This window comes from Plecotus auritus (assembly GCF_963455305.1).
Source record: "Plecotus auritus genome assembly, chromosome: 4".
In the NCBI taxonomy this organism is placed as follows: Eukaryota; Metazoa; Chordata; class Mammalia; order Chiroptera; family Vespertilionidae; genus Plecotus; species Plecotus auritus.
Window position 1 is genome coordinate 96,874,087 of NC_137775.1, and position 15,979 is coordinate 96,890,065.

General features: G+C 42.6%; 1 protein-coding gene across 2 annotated transcripts in view; it reads right to left on the reverse strand.

Moving 5' to 3' along the window:
• Positions 1–15,979, reverse strand: part of LOC308247470 (bombesin receptor-activated protein C6orf89 homolog) — a 33,542-nt gene that overhangs the window by 9,848 nt on the left and 7,715 nt on the right. For both annotated transcript variants that reach the window (XM_080666629.1, XM_080666628.1), the window contains exons 2-3: positions 12,203–12,410; positions 11,561–11,774 (exon numbers count right to left, since the gene is read on the reverse strand). In XM_080666629.1, the coding sequence (XP_080522755.1) occupies positions 11,561–11,774; positions 12,203–12,410 (422 nt within the window). The remainder of the gene's footprint in view (positions 1–11,560; positions 11,775–12,202; positions 12,411–15,979) is intronic.

Here is a 15,979-nt window from a genome sequence, read left to right on the forward strand (position 1 = left end):
CACTGATTGGCTGCCTCCTGCATGTCCCCTACTGGGGATCGTGCCTGCAATCTGGGCATGTGCCCTTGACTGGAATCGAACTCGGGACCCTTCAGTCCACAGGCCGATGCTCTATCCGCTGAGCCAAACCAGCTAGGGCAGTGGTTCTCAACCTTCCTAATGCCCAGACCCTTTAATACAGTTCCTCATGTTGTGGTGACCCCCAACCATAAGATTATTTTTGTTGCTATTTCTTAACTGTAATTTTGCTACTGTTATGAATCGTAATGTAAATATCTGATATGCAGGATGTATTTTCATTATTACAAATTGAACATAATTAAAGCACAGTGATTAATCACAAAAACAATATGTAATTATATATTGTGAAATATTTATTTCTAATTACAAATAAATGAAATTTTGTCTTGAAGCATGGTGTAGAATGGGTAACAGTCTTAATATAACAACAGTAAACTACATTGCTACATTTTGCTACACCGAGGAGCGGTGTCTCGGTTCCTAAGACCAACGGAAATATGTGTTTTCCGATGGTCTGAGGCGACCCCTGTGAAAGGGTCGTTCGACCCCCAAAGGGGTCGCGACCCACAGGTTGAGAACCGCTGAGCTAGGGCAATATGATGGATTCTTGCCAACATACAAGAACTCTGGGTAATGGACATTACATGAGGCATACATAATCATGACAACATGTCACAATTATATAGCATTTCAGTTTCCAGAGTACTTGGGAGGGAGGGAGGGAGGGAGGGAGGGAGGGAGGGAGGGAGGGAGGGAGGGAGGAGGGAAACTAATGTGCGAAATGCCAGGCCCTATGCTAAGTTACTTTCACGCGCTGTGGGGTTACTTTTTACCCTATGATTACTGAGGAGATGAGCATTGAGAGTGAGGCAGAGAGTGTGGTGGGGAGAGCACAGAGGATGCGGGTGGTAATGGGGGATAAGAAGACAGTGGCTCTGAGGAGGCTGTAATGAGGGTCTGAGGGCTTAGAGAGCTTAAAGCACTTGTGACTATACTGAAAGCAACACAAGGAACCATCACAGGCCTGTGAGGAGGGGCTTCCTGATGCTCCAGGAGGCTATTCTGGTTGTGATTGGGCTGGTCCTAGAGAGGGGGGCTGGGAAGAGGAAGATGGGGCTGTACTCTGATTTTGTCCCTTGAGGTGGGGGGTTGTATTGTGATGAGAGGTGAAATATAATGAGTCTAAAGCAGTAGGCTTGGGAGGAAGAGGGGCCTCCTGGGCAGGGATGACCCATCTGTAGATCTAGGCAGCACTACAGCATGTCTGTGCGGCTGGCTCTGCCCACGAGCTCCGCCCTGAGGGAGCAGCGACACAGAAGGTAGAGACCTGAAGGTTTCTCTTCACATTGGGGGCATGAGGAGGCAGGAGTGGAGGGAAAGGGCACTATTTTGCTTTCTCTGTGGAGATACCATATTAAAACAACAACAGCAGCTTTACTGAGATACAATCCAGTGGTTTTTAGTATATTCATAAAGTGTAACCAGCATCATCATCCAACACCCTAAAAAGGAACGCTGCTGCTATTAGTAGTCCCTTCCCATTCCAACCCCTCCTGCCAGCCCTGAGCATGGATTTGCCTGTTCTGGTATTTCATAGAAATGGAATCTATATTTTGTGTCTGACTCCTTCAACTTAGTGTAATGTTTTCAAGGTTCACCCATGTGATAGCCCGTATCAGTTCATTCCTGTCTACTGCCGAGTGGCGCTCCTTATATGGATAGACTATATTTCGTTTATTCATCCGTAAGTTGCTGGACATTTCTACTTTGGGGCTATTATGAATAATGCTCTTATAAACATGTGTGTGCAAATTTTGGGGTGGGCAAATGTTTTCAGTTCTCTTGTGTACATACCTAGGAGTGGAATTACTAGGTCATTTGCTTACTCTGTGTTTAACTTTTTGAGCAACTGCCAAACTGTGTTCCAAAGCAGCTGTGCTATTTTACGTTCCCATCAGGAATGGATGAGGGTTCCAATTCCTCCACATCTTGCCAACACTTCTTATTGTCTATCTTTTTGTTACAGCCATCCTCGTGTGCATGAAGTACCTTCTCACTGTGATTTTGGTTTGCATTTTCATGATGGCTACTGATGTTGAGCATCTTTTCATATGCATATTCGTTAACTGTGTATCTTTTTTGGAGAAATGCCTATTCAAATCTTTTGCCCATTTTTAATTGGATTATTTGCCTTTCTATTATTGAATCATAAGAGTTGTAGAGAATAAATTCTTGAAAAAGAAAAAATTATGAGGAAATGGCTTTACCAGATGTAAAAACACAGTGGCATTCTATAAAGCTAGTATAAGTAAAGTAGTAAAGTCAACCCTCAGTACCCACAGGCTCCTGTCGCCTACTCCCTGAGACGTATTTGTAACCCAAGCAATACTCCAGGGCTTGCGAGTCACCCACACACGTGCAGAGAAGCAATGTCAGCCGAGGTGGGACCAGGCCCCACTCTTTCTTTCTGTTTCATCTCTCCCACTATAAACAAATGTCCTTTTCACCGTACACTTAGTGCCACATTTTCTGCAGTTTTGTCAGTGATTTTACTGTTTAAAATGGCCCCGAGGCTGTGGGGGAGTGGAGGAGTAGGGGAACTCTCTGTACTTTCTGCTCAATTTTGCTGTGAACCTAAAACTGCTTTAAAAAAATAGTTTTTAAGAATAATAAAAAAATGTCCCTGAGCCAAGTGCTAAAGTACTGTCTAGTGTCCCTAAGTACAGGCTGTGATGTGCCTTCCAGAGAAAATACATGTGTTAGATCAACTTTGTTCAGGCAAGAGTTATAGTGCTGTTGACTGAGTTCAATGAATCAACACTATAAAATGAGGTGTCTTTAAACAGAAACATACAGAAAACAAGGTCTGTATTGATCAGCTGATGATGTGGCTAGAGGCTTCAGGAACCTGCCTCTATTTCCCCTGGGGGTGTGGGTCAGTATTCAATGATTCAGTGTTTGCAGGGATTTTACAGAACTACAGCACACAATGAGAACCAACTGTATGATCCCATAAAGGAACAGACAAAAAATTTAATAAAACAGAATAAAGAATGTGGCAAGAGATCCAGAATATTTAATTCATGATCAAGGTCAATCTTAATTCACTGAAGAAAGGATGGATTCAGTAAGTTATATTGGGACAAGCGGCAACCTATTTGGAAGAAAATAAAGTTTAATTCTTACCTTTCATTATACACTGAAATAAATTCTATATAAACTAAATATATAAATGGAGAAAACAAAATTTTAAAAATAATAAAATAATTAAAGAAATATATGAGATGATTTTTATAATTTGGGGAGCCAAAAAGACTTCTTATGCAAGGCATAAGTCAAGATGCAAGATGCCAGATTTAATCAGTATTTGCATATAAGAAATATAAGAGGTGAAAAACTAATATCTTTAATACATAATGAACTATTTAATGAAAAAAAGTTTAAATGGGCAAAGAATATGAACACATAATCCACAGAAAAATAAATATAAATGACCTATAAAACATATAAAAAGACATCCAACACCATTAATAAAGAAATGCAACTTAAAATGAGATACAATTCTTCAGTTTTCTAACTGGCAAAATAATGGCAATATCCAGTGTTGATGATCAACACATGGAAGTTTATGAAGACAAATTTGGTAGTTAGTATTTATTAAAATGTTAACTGTGCATGCCCTTTGATCCAGCCATTCCACTTCCAAGAATCGCTCTTATAGCAATAACAGTGTATGTGTATAAAGGTAAGTGTATATGAACGTTCCATCTACACTAATAAAAGAGAAACATGCAAACTGACCATACCTCTGCTACATCCACCAACCAATCAGGAGCGAGTATGCAAATTAAACCAATCAAGATGGCTGCGGCCACAGAGCGAGCAGGAGGCTTGGGTTTCCCCAGCAATGGAGGAAGTCAAGCTTCCTGCCCGCTCTGGCCGGCCCTGGCCTCTGTTCAAGGCTACAAAGTTTCAATTATAGAAGATAAATAAATCCCAACAAAAATGGCGGCAGCCACAGAGCTGGAGAGAGCAGGAGGCTTGAATTGCCCCTGGCAATGGAGGAAGCCAAGCTTCCCCCAGCCGTGGCCTCCGCTCAAGGATACAAAGTTTCAATTATAGAAGATAAATAAATCCCAGATACCAGGGCCTCCACTTGGGTCGCCGGGGGGCATGGCCGGCCTGCAAACCACCACAGGCCCCTCGCCCAGGCCACCCCACGCCCCAAGGGAATCCCCACCCTGATCCGGGACACCCTTCAGGGCAAACCAGCCAGCCCCCAACCATGCACCAGGCCTCTATCCTATCTAATAAAAGAGTAATATGCAAATTGACTGTCACTCCAACACATAAGATGGCTGCCCCCATGTGGACACAAGATGGCCGCCACAAGATGGCCAGCAGGGGAGGGCAGTTGGGAGGGACCAGGCCTGCAAGGGAGGGCAGTTGGGAGGGACCAGGCCTGCAAGGGAGGGCAGCTGGGGGCGATCAAGCCCGCAGGGGAGGGCAGTTAGGGGTGACCAGGCCGGCAGAGGAGGGAAGTTGGGGGTGACCAGCCCTGCAGGGAAGGGCAGTTGGGGGAACCCAGGCCTGCAGAGGAGGGCAGTTAGGGGTGACCAGGCCTGCAGGGGAGGGCAGTTAGGGGCAATCAGGCTGGCAGGGGAACAGTTAGGCATCAATCAGGCTGGCAAGGGAGTGATCAGGCTGGCAGGCAGAAGCAGTTAGGGGCAATCAGGAAGGCAGGCAGGTGAGCAGTTGGGAGCCAGCAGTCCTGGATTGTGAGAGGGATGTTCCACTGCCCTTTAGGCCCGATCCTACTGGGATCCCTCGAGGGGTCCCAGATTGGAGAGAGTGCAGGCTTGGCTGAGGGACATACCCCCTCCGTGCACGAATTTTGTGCACCGGGCCTCTCGTTTTTTATAATAGCCAAAAAACACACCCACTAGTAACTGTTTAATTATGGAATATTCACAGAATGAAATATTAAATCTTGAAAAATGTATATACTGGGTTGAACAGTGCCCCCCAAATTCATGTCCTCTGAAACCTCAGAATGTAACCATATTTGGGAATAAGGGCTTTGCAGATGTAATTAATTAAGACAAGGTCATACTGAAGTTGGATGGGCCCTAAATCCAATCTAAATGGTGTCCTTATAAGATGAGAGGACATGCAGACACACAAGCAGAGGGAAGAGACAGAGCTACCACAGCTAAAGAACGCCAAGGATTGCTGGCAACCACCAGACGCTAGAAGAAAGATTCCTCCCTAGAGACTTTAAGAGGGAGCATGGCTCTCCCGATACCTTGATTTTGGACTTCTAGCCTTCAGGACTGTGGGAAAATGAATTTTCAGTCACCAGCCTGTGGCACTTTGTTATGGCAGCCTTAACAAATAATATAATGTGTCTAGCCAAAAATAGGTACATAAGCCTTTTTCTGTGTGCACGAACCAAAAAGTATTTTATATTTATGTATAGTAAGTGTATCTATCTGTACAGCCATGGAAAAACTCAAGGATGTATATAAAATTATTACCAGTGGAAAAGAAAGAAATTATTACCAGGGTTGTTTGAGTGGAGGAGTTACAGCAATAGAGGCAAGGAATTTTATTTTATTAAAAGTATATTTTTAAAAATGAAAATCTTACACCTCTTTATTTGTATGTAAGCGTTTTATGTGTTTTCTAAATAAAAATGTCTTCGGAGACTGAAAACTTAAGCTGAGTGTCAACTTTGAAATGTAGAGTTTAGTCACCTCAGAGGCAAGAACGGAGAACTGTGGCCAGGCTGGTGGCCAGCAAAGGAGGAGGGGAAAAGGATCACTGAAAGGGGGTAGCTTATGCCACCCACATGAATTAGAGGATCCCAAACTTCAAGAAGAGCCGCTTCCCTGGCCGGGTAGTTCCTTTGGTTAGAGCATCTTCCTCATACACCAAGGTTGCAGGTTCAATCTCTGGTCAGGGCACACACAAGAATCAACTAATGAATACATAAATAAGAGGAACAACAAATCAATGTTTCTCTCTCTCTCTCCCGTCCTCTCTCTCAATCTCTCTAAAGAAGAAGAGCTACTTTTGATTTCTCTGCAACCTTGAGATCACCAAGGTGGATAAAGAATGTGTTTACACTGGGTGGTAAGGGACAAAAACAGCCAGGCAGTGAAGTGTCTGGGTGCTGGGGACAATTGGGGTTCTTCCTCCCCTTGCCATAAACCCCCCAATAGGAAAGAGAGAAGTGCCCAGACTCCAACTTGGCCTCCATCTATCTGAAAAGGTTTTATCTGATCTCTATACAACTGGCTGGAGCCATCACACCAAAGAGTAAGTCCCACCCTGGAAAGCAGCCAAGAGCACACAGCAGCCCATCGCACCAGCCCAGCAATGCCATGCCAGCTCTCACTTCTCACTAGCCCTGTTTCCACCCACTCTTGTTGCAACACAGGACACAATGGCCAGTGGAAGTTGGACAGCAACTTCCTAACTTCCTTTTAATTTCCAAGGCTTCTTTAATGCAGCTAGTCTCCTTACACTAGCTATTTTATATTTTATAAAGGTATGACAGACAAGTGAAATGCCCATATAAGAGTTCAATAAAACTCATGACCTGTATTCCAACTTCACATCATTAGTTGGAATCATTTCAGTTTGAGATATCAGAAACAGTCTCTGAGACAAAACGTGGCCCCAGAGTTAAGAAAGGCAGAAACAGTAACCTCTCAGCCTTCTCTGCAAGTTGGGCATTGTGTGGAAAAGTGGTGGCCAAGGCCTGCCAGGAGTCCTGGTGCCTGAGAGCTGTTTATAAAGAAAACACACTTAGGCTGGCTCGCTGTGGACAACCATAACATGCCCTGGAATTCGGAGTGGAGAGAGTCCTTTTACACCAATTATTAACCTGAGAAAAGTGTGTGTGGGGGGTGGAGGGCAGGGAGGGGAGACTTCTTTCCAGGAGGGTAAAAAGGATAGGAAAGAAAGGCACAAAGCCAAGACTAGCTCCACAAGAGCAGGAGGACTGTCTTGTTTTCTTCACTGCTCTGCTGAGAACAGTGCCTGGCATACAGTGAGGTCTCAATACACATTCATTGAATGAATGAATGAATGAATGAATGAATGAATGAAACCTTGACTTTTTAGAAGCTTTCACAATTAAGTCCATGGGGAGAAAAATCAAATGAGCAGTCTGAATTTGGAAAAACCCAAAATAAATATTAAATAAATATAACTTCTAGATTTCTTATATTACAAATGCACCCAAGAAAAGCCTGCAAAGCCCAAAACAAAGTTTCTGTGACTTTCACTGGCGCATGCGCAGTATTTAATCAGTCTACTCTCCAGCAGCTCCTTTTCTTAGCACCTCTTCTGTAATCCTGGGCATGAGGCAGGATGAAGACCTGATGGTGAAGGCACCCTGGGCCAGGTCCCCTGCATGAGTGGCAGTGAACCCAGAGCCATTTTCATCATGGTAGGAATGGAAGGAACCCAATAAATCATTTTGCCAATAGCCTTGCCTTCAGAAAGCAATGCATTTGAACCATTCCAAACCACAGAGTTCCTCTATTTTCATGAGTTTTCCTTGTATAAAAATGTCTCTAAATGTGAGATTTTAGGTTAGTCAGTCAATCCCATTGGCACATCAGTTTCCTTGTCTTTGAAGTACATAGAAACAATAACTACTCTTTGCGACTGTTGTGAAGACTGAGAAAATACATCGCACAGTGCCTGATACACAGTAATGCTTGATGGAGCTGGTATGATCACCTCAAGGAATGCTTTATTATTTTATTTGAAAATAAAAGAGTAAGGCGTTGCCTGAGGTCCAGCATTTCATCGTGCGCACTGGCCTGGACTCAGTCTGATCAGGTCCTCAGTCCTGAGTGAATGCATGATCTGCTATTCCCAGCACTCCTGGGTGTTTCAGCCTCCCCTGACAGCTCATGGACGCATCAAGCTCCAGGGATGCAGTGCAGATACTGAGATGCACTTTCTCCTTGTATGTGAGAAGGATCCCAGGCCTCCTCAGTATAAACAGGTGTTTATAATTAAAGATTGTAAATGCCCAGCATAAACAAAATCACTGAGCCTAACATGCTGGAATCTGGCTTGACTGGGCAGATACAACTGGCAGTAAGTGTGGTGTGATGGGAAGAATGCTACACCAGAGTTAAGAAACTAAGATTCAAGTGCTAGTTTGCCGCTTTTAGCTGGGTAACAAGTTACTTCACCTCTCCTGGCCTCCATGTCCTCTTTATAAAATGGGGCTATGTACTAGATCAGTTCCTTTTTTAAAAGTTCCTTTTTAGCTCTAAGATAATGATTCCATGGAAGGGTTAAAGCCAAGAGAATGGCTGCTGGCAGGGTCAAAGTGGACATAAAGGGGACTAAGAATGAAAGGGAAAACTATGGGTTAGTAAGTGAAAGGATTAAGTCAAACAATAAGTCAAACAGTACCTATGATGGCGCAGACAGGGAGGAGGACGAGCTGGGTTGAATGCCCAGGAAAAGAGTGGTTCAGACAATTTCTAAAGGACCAATAACTTGGAGGACTGCTTATCTTTGGACTTGTAGTACCAGTGAGAAAGAGCCTTTTCTTTAGGGACTTGGGAGCTGAAAGAAAGCATCTGGTGACCTGAGGGAGAGAAAGTGTATAACTCCCAAATCAAACTCTTATTCTTCGGGTACTGTGTAGCTACAAACTATCATACCAGATGTTAAGAGCTCAAACTCTGAAGATGGGCTGCCTGCATTCAAATTATGGCTCCATTACTTAACTAGCTTGGGACCTTGGGCAAGTGACCTAATTTCACTGTACCTCAGTGTCTTCATCTGTAAAACAGGCATAAAACCAGAACCTATCTCATAGGAATATTATAAAGATGAACCAATATATAGAAAGCCCTTGGAACAGGGCCTGGAATCTGGCCAGCTTGTTTATTTCCTGCTGCAACAAGGGATGTTTACATGGCTCACTACAGTCACTGCATGCTCAAGAGGATTTAGGAGCAGGCTTTCCTGCCCAAGGCTGAAACCTAGAAAAAGAACCTCATTTCTGTTGCCTTCTATTTCCTGGGAGGCATCGAGACGAAAAACTACCAGTGTCAGGAGGAAACCCACCACTTTCGTCACAGTTCCTGCTGCCCTCCATCATTCACCAGGAGCATCGGATGACCCTGGGAAAGCTAGACAGGCCAGCCCTTAAGGAAGCAGTGCTCTCTAGGACTTTCCACAGCACTCTCCCGCCACATTTACTTTAAAGGGACTCCTAAGTAATCCAAACTGAAAGGCAGTGTTTTTTGGTAGCACGACATTATGAATGACAATTTAACTTTTTTACTTTTTGGGCCCTCTCAAATTAATTCTCCCCAATATATTTCTATTTGCCCCTTATATAATGTCACATTCTTAAGTTTCCTTCCAAATGCTCAGCAAACGCTGTTAGTTTACATGTCTACAGCTTCCCAGAATCATCACACATGGGAAAATACGGTGCGTCAATATCCACGTTACAAGTGAAAGCAGCCCTTGAACAGAATCAACAACATTTTAAGACCTAGCCACACCCTTCCAATGCTCTCTTTTTATAACTGAGCTCTAAGGACTCATTTTATTTCCATCTGCAAGGCAAAATATTTATTTGGAGTAGACCAAAAAATCACGCTTGTTGACAAGAGTCTTAACATTTTTTGAATTTTAAAACTCTGATTTAGAAAATGAGCAATCATTGTCCATTGACTATTATTCTTAACAGTCTATGGAGATTTACTTTATAGGACAGAGAGAAAGACCGTAACTGCCACCACCCTTGCCCTAAAAACTACTGACTTTGTCTCCTGTGCCAATGAGCAGAAGATGCCTTTCAGGAGCCGGTGAGGGAAAAAAAGGAAAGGAGCTGGGCGTCTGAGGACCAGCATAGCTCGGCCTGACTGAAGAGATCCTCTGGTTCTTTGCCCATGTGCTCTGGACTTTCCTGATCAAAGTTAAAAACTTCATATTTTTTGAGCTTTGTTGATGACTTTTCAAAAACAACCTTCCCAATAAATATAGGAAGTTATATTTGAAATTTAAAACTCTAAACATATGAGCTAATTAAAAACAACAACTCACAAGCCCGAGGTTTTGATTTATGATGTTCCCTTCCTCTGATTTTGATATAATTTTGGAAATCTTTCCGTGATTTTCTCAAGTGTACAACAAAAGATTTCAAAGGAGACCAAGCCAAGGGATGATTTTTGTGACTGATTAGGTCTTGCTTAAAGACTGGTATTATGACTATTGCCCTGGCCAGTGTGGGTTAGCTGGGCGTTGTCCATGCACTGAAGGGTTGTGGGTTTGATTCCCGATCAGGGCACATGCCCAGGTTGTGGGTTTGATCCCTGGTTGGGGTGTGTGCAGGAGGCAACTGATTGATGTTTCTCTCTCTCTTTCTCTCATCCTCTCTTTCCCTCCCTCCCTTTATCCCTCCCTCCTTTTTTCTCCCTTTCCCTTCTCTCTCTCTGGGCTCTAAAGGTTTCAGAACACAGTTACATAAAAGATCCATTTGTGATATTAATTTATACATTCCTTTCTATGGGCAAATAAGATTAACACTACCAAAAAAAGTAAAATCCCAAATGTTATCCTTCTAGTCTTTCTCAAAAAGTAAATTTCAAGTCTTACCACATGTTTCACTATTCTCAAAGGAAACTCCTCAAATGGTCCATCAGACTAGGAATTCCTATGCTACCATTGATGCACTGTTACCAAATTTAAATGTTTCTTAAATTCAATTTATTGGCAAAATTGTACACTAAGTAAATACACTGTGAGACAGAGAGAAAAGACCAAACTGGAAGAGCGAGAGATACTTAAGACGAAAACCTAGCCAACAGGCTAAGGGGGTTAGACGATCTGGTTAAAAGCAAGCTGAACTCCCGATGCTTTCAAAAAATCAACAGCTACTTATTAAAATATCTATTATGGTTTGGGATCACAGGAGAGAAAAAGGTAGAAAAGATACATTCAAATCCTTCCTATGAATAAAAACACTCATCCCTACTACGTGTGTTTTGGAATCAGAGTTTGAATTTGGCTCCATCAGATGTGTTTTTTGGATAACTTTCTTTCTTTTTTTTAAATCTTCACCTGAGTATATATTTTCCCATTGACTTTTAGGGAGAGTGAAAGGGAGGGAGGGAGGAAGAGAGAGAAACATCAATTGGTTACCTCACACACACACCCCAACAGGAGCTGGCGATCAAACCTGCAACCGAGGTATGGGCCCTTGACCAGGAATGGAACCCGTGACCCTTCGGTCCATGGGCCAACGCTCTCACCACTGAGCAACCAGCCAGGGCCCAGGCAAGTTTCTTAATCTCTCTGAGCCTTAGTTTCTCAATCTGCAAAATGGAGAAAATAAAATCTATCCCACAGACTTTTAGTGGGGATTGAATTAAACGAGACAATATAGGAGAAGGTTCCCTCATGAGATGTCAATAAATGTTATTTCCTTTCCTAACATATATCGTCAAGAAGGCTGTATCTCATACGTAGTAAACACAGCATCTACCTGGAAAGGATCTGTCTTCATCACCCCCATGCAGAGGAACTCCCTTATTTTCTGGCATATATTTCTTGGTAATGGGCAAGGACATCAGCCGGATGTGATGGATGAGTGAGCGCCAGGTGTGCGCTCCAGAAAGCACTGGTTCAGGTTGTAATGGGCTGAAAGGTTGAATCACAAAGTAGGCAGTGAGCAAGATTAATCCCAGGGTTGCGAGGACCTACAAGGAAAGACAGGGGAATTATTAATACTTATCCCAGCAAATAAAATACTTTAATGCCAAGAAAATAACAAGTCCCATCTACTATTAGTGCTTTAAGGACTAATCCATTTTCATAAATAAGCCATTTATATTCACTTTTGAAAGCACTTAAAGTTTGAGAACCAAGAGGACTGCAAGGCTCACCAAGCTGCTATCATATAACTGGGGGTATGTCCACCACTAAAAATATACACAAATATAATTTAAATATAAATACACAGCTTTTATTTAAGACAATTAACAAAATAGTCAAATTTCCTCATAACACATGTTAACAAGAGCGAAGGCCAAGGTTCAACAGTGGAATCAGTCATAGTAGTATTTGGGGAGAAAGTTGAAGGCTTTGTGCTCTATCTAAGTTTTGCCAAGTCAGAACCCATTTTTACCTTATACACAGCTATAAGGAGAGGATACTGGGGGGGCCCCCTCTGAGGTTCATTCTTTTCCAGCAGCTGTCTGATAAATTTTTCAATTGCCTTCTCTGACATGCCGCATTGATGGCCCGTCTGTCTCACCAAATCAACAGTCTCTGAAAGTTTGTCATAAATGCTGATCTCATTGGCAGCAAGATCCATGTCTTCCAATGCAAAATCCCTGAGGGAGAGAAAATAAATGTAAAGAGAAAGATGGTTTCTTTAAAGTTCTTCCTCCTCAAAGCTGCTTGCTTTAGAACTGTTTTTTGACTGTCCGTGGGAAAGAACCAGTTTGGTGCTTTTCCCAGTCCACTTCAGGCCAATACTTTTGTAAAGTACAATGACTATATGAGACAAGGTCAAGTTGCTACGTAAGTTTTTAAGTGTGGCTCAAATGTAGGCTGGTAATAAAACACTTCGAGGAGCACTGGCCTAGAGCACAATAAATCCCAAGGTGGACTCTGAAACATCAGTGCCATCCAAAATGACTTCTGAAACCCTTCACAAAAGATCTGCTGCTGGTAATTTACTAAAATAAAAAGAAATGAAATATGGAGAATGTTGCTGATCAATTATTTCTTTCCATTTATACCAGATAGACCAGTGAAACAAACAAAAAAATTAACTTCCAAGGCTGAAAGTCTTTTTGTAAGTAACTTTTATTAAGACAAAAAGACCAGCTAAAAGGAAGACCAGCCTTGGGGCATGGAGTTTAAACCCCCAGCAGCATAACTGGGTAGAAGAGACAGCACACCCCTTGTCCCAGAGTTTTGCAAGCATTTTTATACATCAAGCAGGGGCCGGGAAGAAGAAAGAGGTGGTCTGAAAGAAGCTTACATTAACTATGGGCAAAGGGGTGGGAGAGGGGGAGGGGGCCAGCTCTGGGACAGTGGCAGAGTCCACATACAGAAGCGTGTGCTCCTGCAGACTGGCTGTGGCAGCAATCCGAAAACAACAAACAACAAGCGAGGCTCCTGGACTGTCAGGGTTGCCTGGCTAAAATAATCTGTGCAAACAGCCAGGCAATGGAAGGGATGTGAGCAGTCTTTGTTAGCTGGCCCTCAGGCAACAACAATTCTCTCTTCCACTCTCTGGCTGGCCTGCCCCTGTAATTTAATTTAGAATATCTCAGAATTTTCTCCTTATCAGACCCTTTAGCAACACAAGATGAGGAACTGATCACTGAAGGCAAGATGTACTGTGAGGAATATGCTGATTTGCTTTGTTTCTGGCAGAGCAAGGATTTCAGGCAACACAAAAACCATGGCATGGGAGCTCTTCAGACCTTGCAGGTACAGTTCTCATGCTTTTCCACAAATACAATTTTAGACAATACAGGGCATTTCATTTGTATTTTACATACTTAAAAGACCTAAGATCTATAACCATTTCAAGATCCAATGAAATGGTTAACTATTTGTTCTTATAGTTAAAGACAAGTCGTTTCACAGTGGCTATAGAATCAAAGGTAAAATGGTGCCCTATCCGGTTTTGCTCAGTGGTTAGAGCATCGGCCTGCGGATTCAAGAGTCCCAGGTTCGATTCTGGTCAAGGGCATGTACCTTGGCTGCGGGCACATACCCAGTAGGGAGTGTGCAGGAGGCAGCTGATCGATGTTTCTCTCTCATCGATGTTCCTAACTCTCCCTCTCCCTTTCTCTCTGTAAAAAATTAATAAAATAAAATTTTTTTAAAAAAGGTAAAATGGCAAGTAAAATGCTCTCTGCTATCACTTGTAAAATAAAATTAGTTTAGCTCTAGCCAGTTTGGCTTAGTGGATAGAGCGTTGGCCTGCAGACTGAAAGGTCCTGGGTTCGATTGCAGTCAAGGGCACATGCCTGGGTTGTGGGTGTGTAGGGGGCGTGCAGGAGGCAGCCAATCAATGATTCTCATCATTGATGTTTCTATCTCTCTCTCCCTCTCCCTTCCTTTCTGAAATCAATAAAAATATATTTTTAAAAAATCAGTTTAGTTCTCTTAAAAAAAGTGCTTTTGTTACAGAACATTAATATTTTTCTTCATTTATAAAGGGAAAAAACAGTGCTAGGGATTTATGCTCTCATCTTTTTTTTTTTTTTTTTTTTTTTTTTAATGCAAAAGGTCCTCTTATTTCACATACTTCATCCCCAAAGTGTTTCTAATCTCAAAAACCACTGACAGGGTACACTCTAGTTTTTCAGTAAGGAGGTGCTGCCACCAGTAGAGCAGAGGACAATAGTCATGAATATCCAGCAGAGACAAGGAGGCTGAAATGCCACAAGCCAGCACACCTCAGTATATCTCTCTTCCAGAAGCGCCTCCTAATGACTCCTGTTTGGTCTTCTTTGTGACTATAAACCTTTAAGCTCACTAGAGCTGACACATGCCTGAACATTAGAATCACCCGGAGAGCTTTTAATGAATGCTCGTACCAAGGCTCCAACCCAAATCAATTAAATCAGACTTAGACTTTTCTAATGGCAGGTCATCTAGACTTTGAGGAACTGGGGAAGGGAGGAGTAACCCTACACACTACAGGGGATACATCCTTTCCCCAAACTCTCTGCTCTTTTTTTTTTGTTAATCCTCACTTGAGGATATTTTCCCCATTGATTTTTAGAGAGAGTGGAAGGGATGGGAAGAGACAGAGAGAGAGAAACATCGATGTGAGAGAGACACATCGATTGGTTACCTCCCACACATGCCCCAACTGGGGTTAGGGATCAAGCCTGCAACCAAGGTACGTGCCCTTGACCAGAATCTAATTCACCACCCTTCAGTCCGAGGGCTGATGCTCTAACCACTGAGCAACTGCCTAGGGCCAAACTCTCTGCTTTTGCTCCAAGTATTCTTTGTTTTTTTTAAGACTTCCATTTCAAGGTTTATATAAAAGCATGGTGTAAGCTCAATTTAAAAATGTGTGTTTTTGCCCTGGCCATGTGGCTCAGTTGCTTTAGTGTTGTCCGTACACTGAAAGGTCACCACCAGTTCAATTCCTGGTCAGGGCACATGCCTAGGTTGTGGGTTCAGTCCCTGGTCAGGGTGCATTTGGGAGGCAACTGATAGATGCTTCTCTCTCCTTTCCTCTCTCTCTAAAATCAATAAAAACATACACACACACACACACACACACACACACACACACACCTATAATAATAAAAGCGTAATATGCTAATTAGACCAGACGTCCTTCCGGATGACCTTCCAGACGAAGCCGGGGCTGCAAGGGAAGCCTGGGTCCCGGGTGCCAGAGGGAAGCTGGTGCCGGCAGCCGGGGGAAGGCCTACTCTTGCACCAATTTCATGCATCGGGCCTCTAGAGTTGGACCCTTCCTTCCAAAATGGATCAAAAGCCTAAACTTGAGCTACAACTATGAAATTCTTAGAGGAAAATACTCCTGACACTGGATTAGACAATAGCTTCTTAGATATGGCATCAAAAGCATGAGCAGCAAAAGAAAAGATAAACTGGACTATGTCACAATTAACAATTTTTGTGCTGCAAATGATACTATCAAGAAAGTGAAACAACCCAAAGAATGGGAAAAATATTTGCAAATAATATATCTGATATGGGACTGTATTTAAGTACATAAATAATTCTTATAATAATAAAAATATGAATAACCTAATTAGACAATAAACAAGGGATTTGAATAGACATTTCTCCAAAGATATCATAAAAGATGTTCAGCATCATTAGCCATCAGTGAAATACAAATCAAAAGCACAATAAGATACCACTCCTCACCTACTGGAATGGCTACATTTAA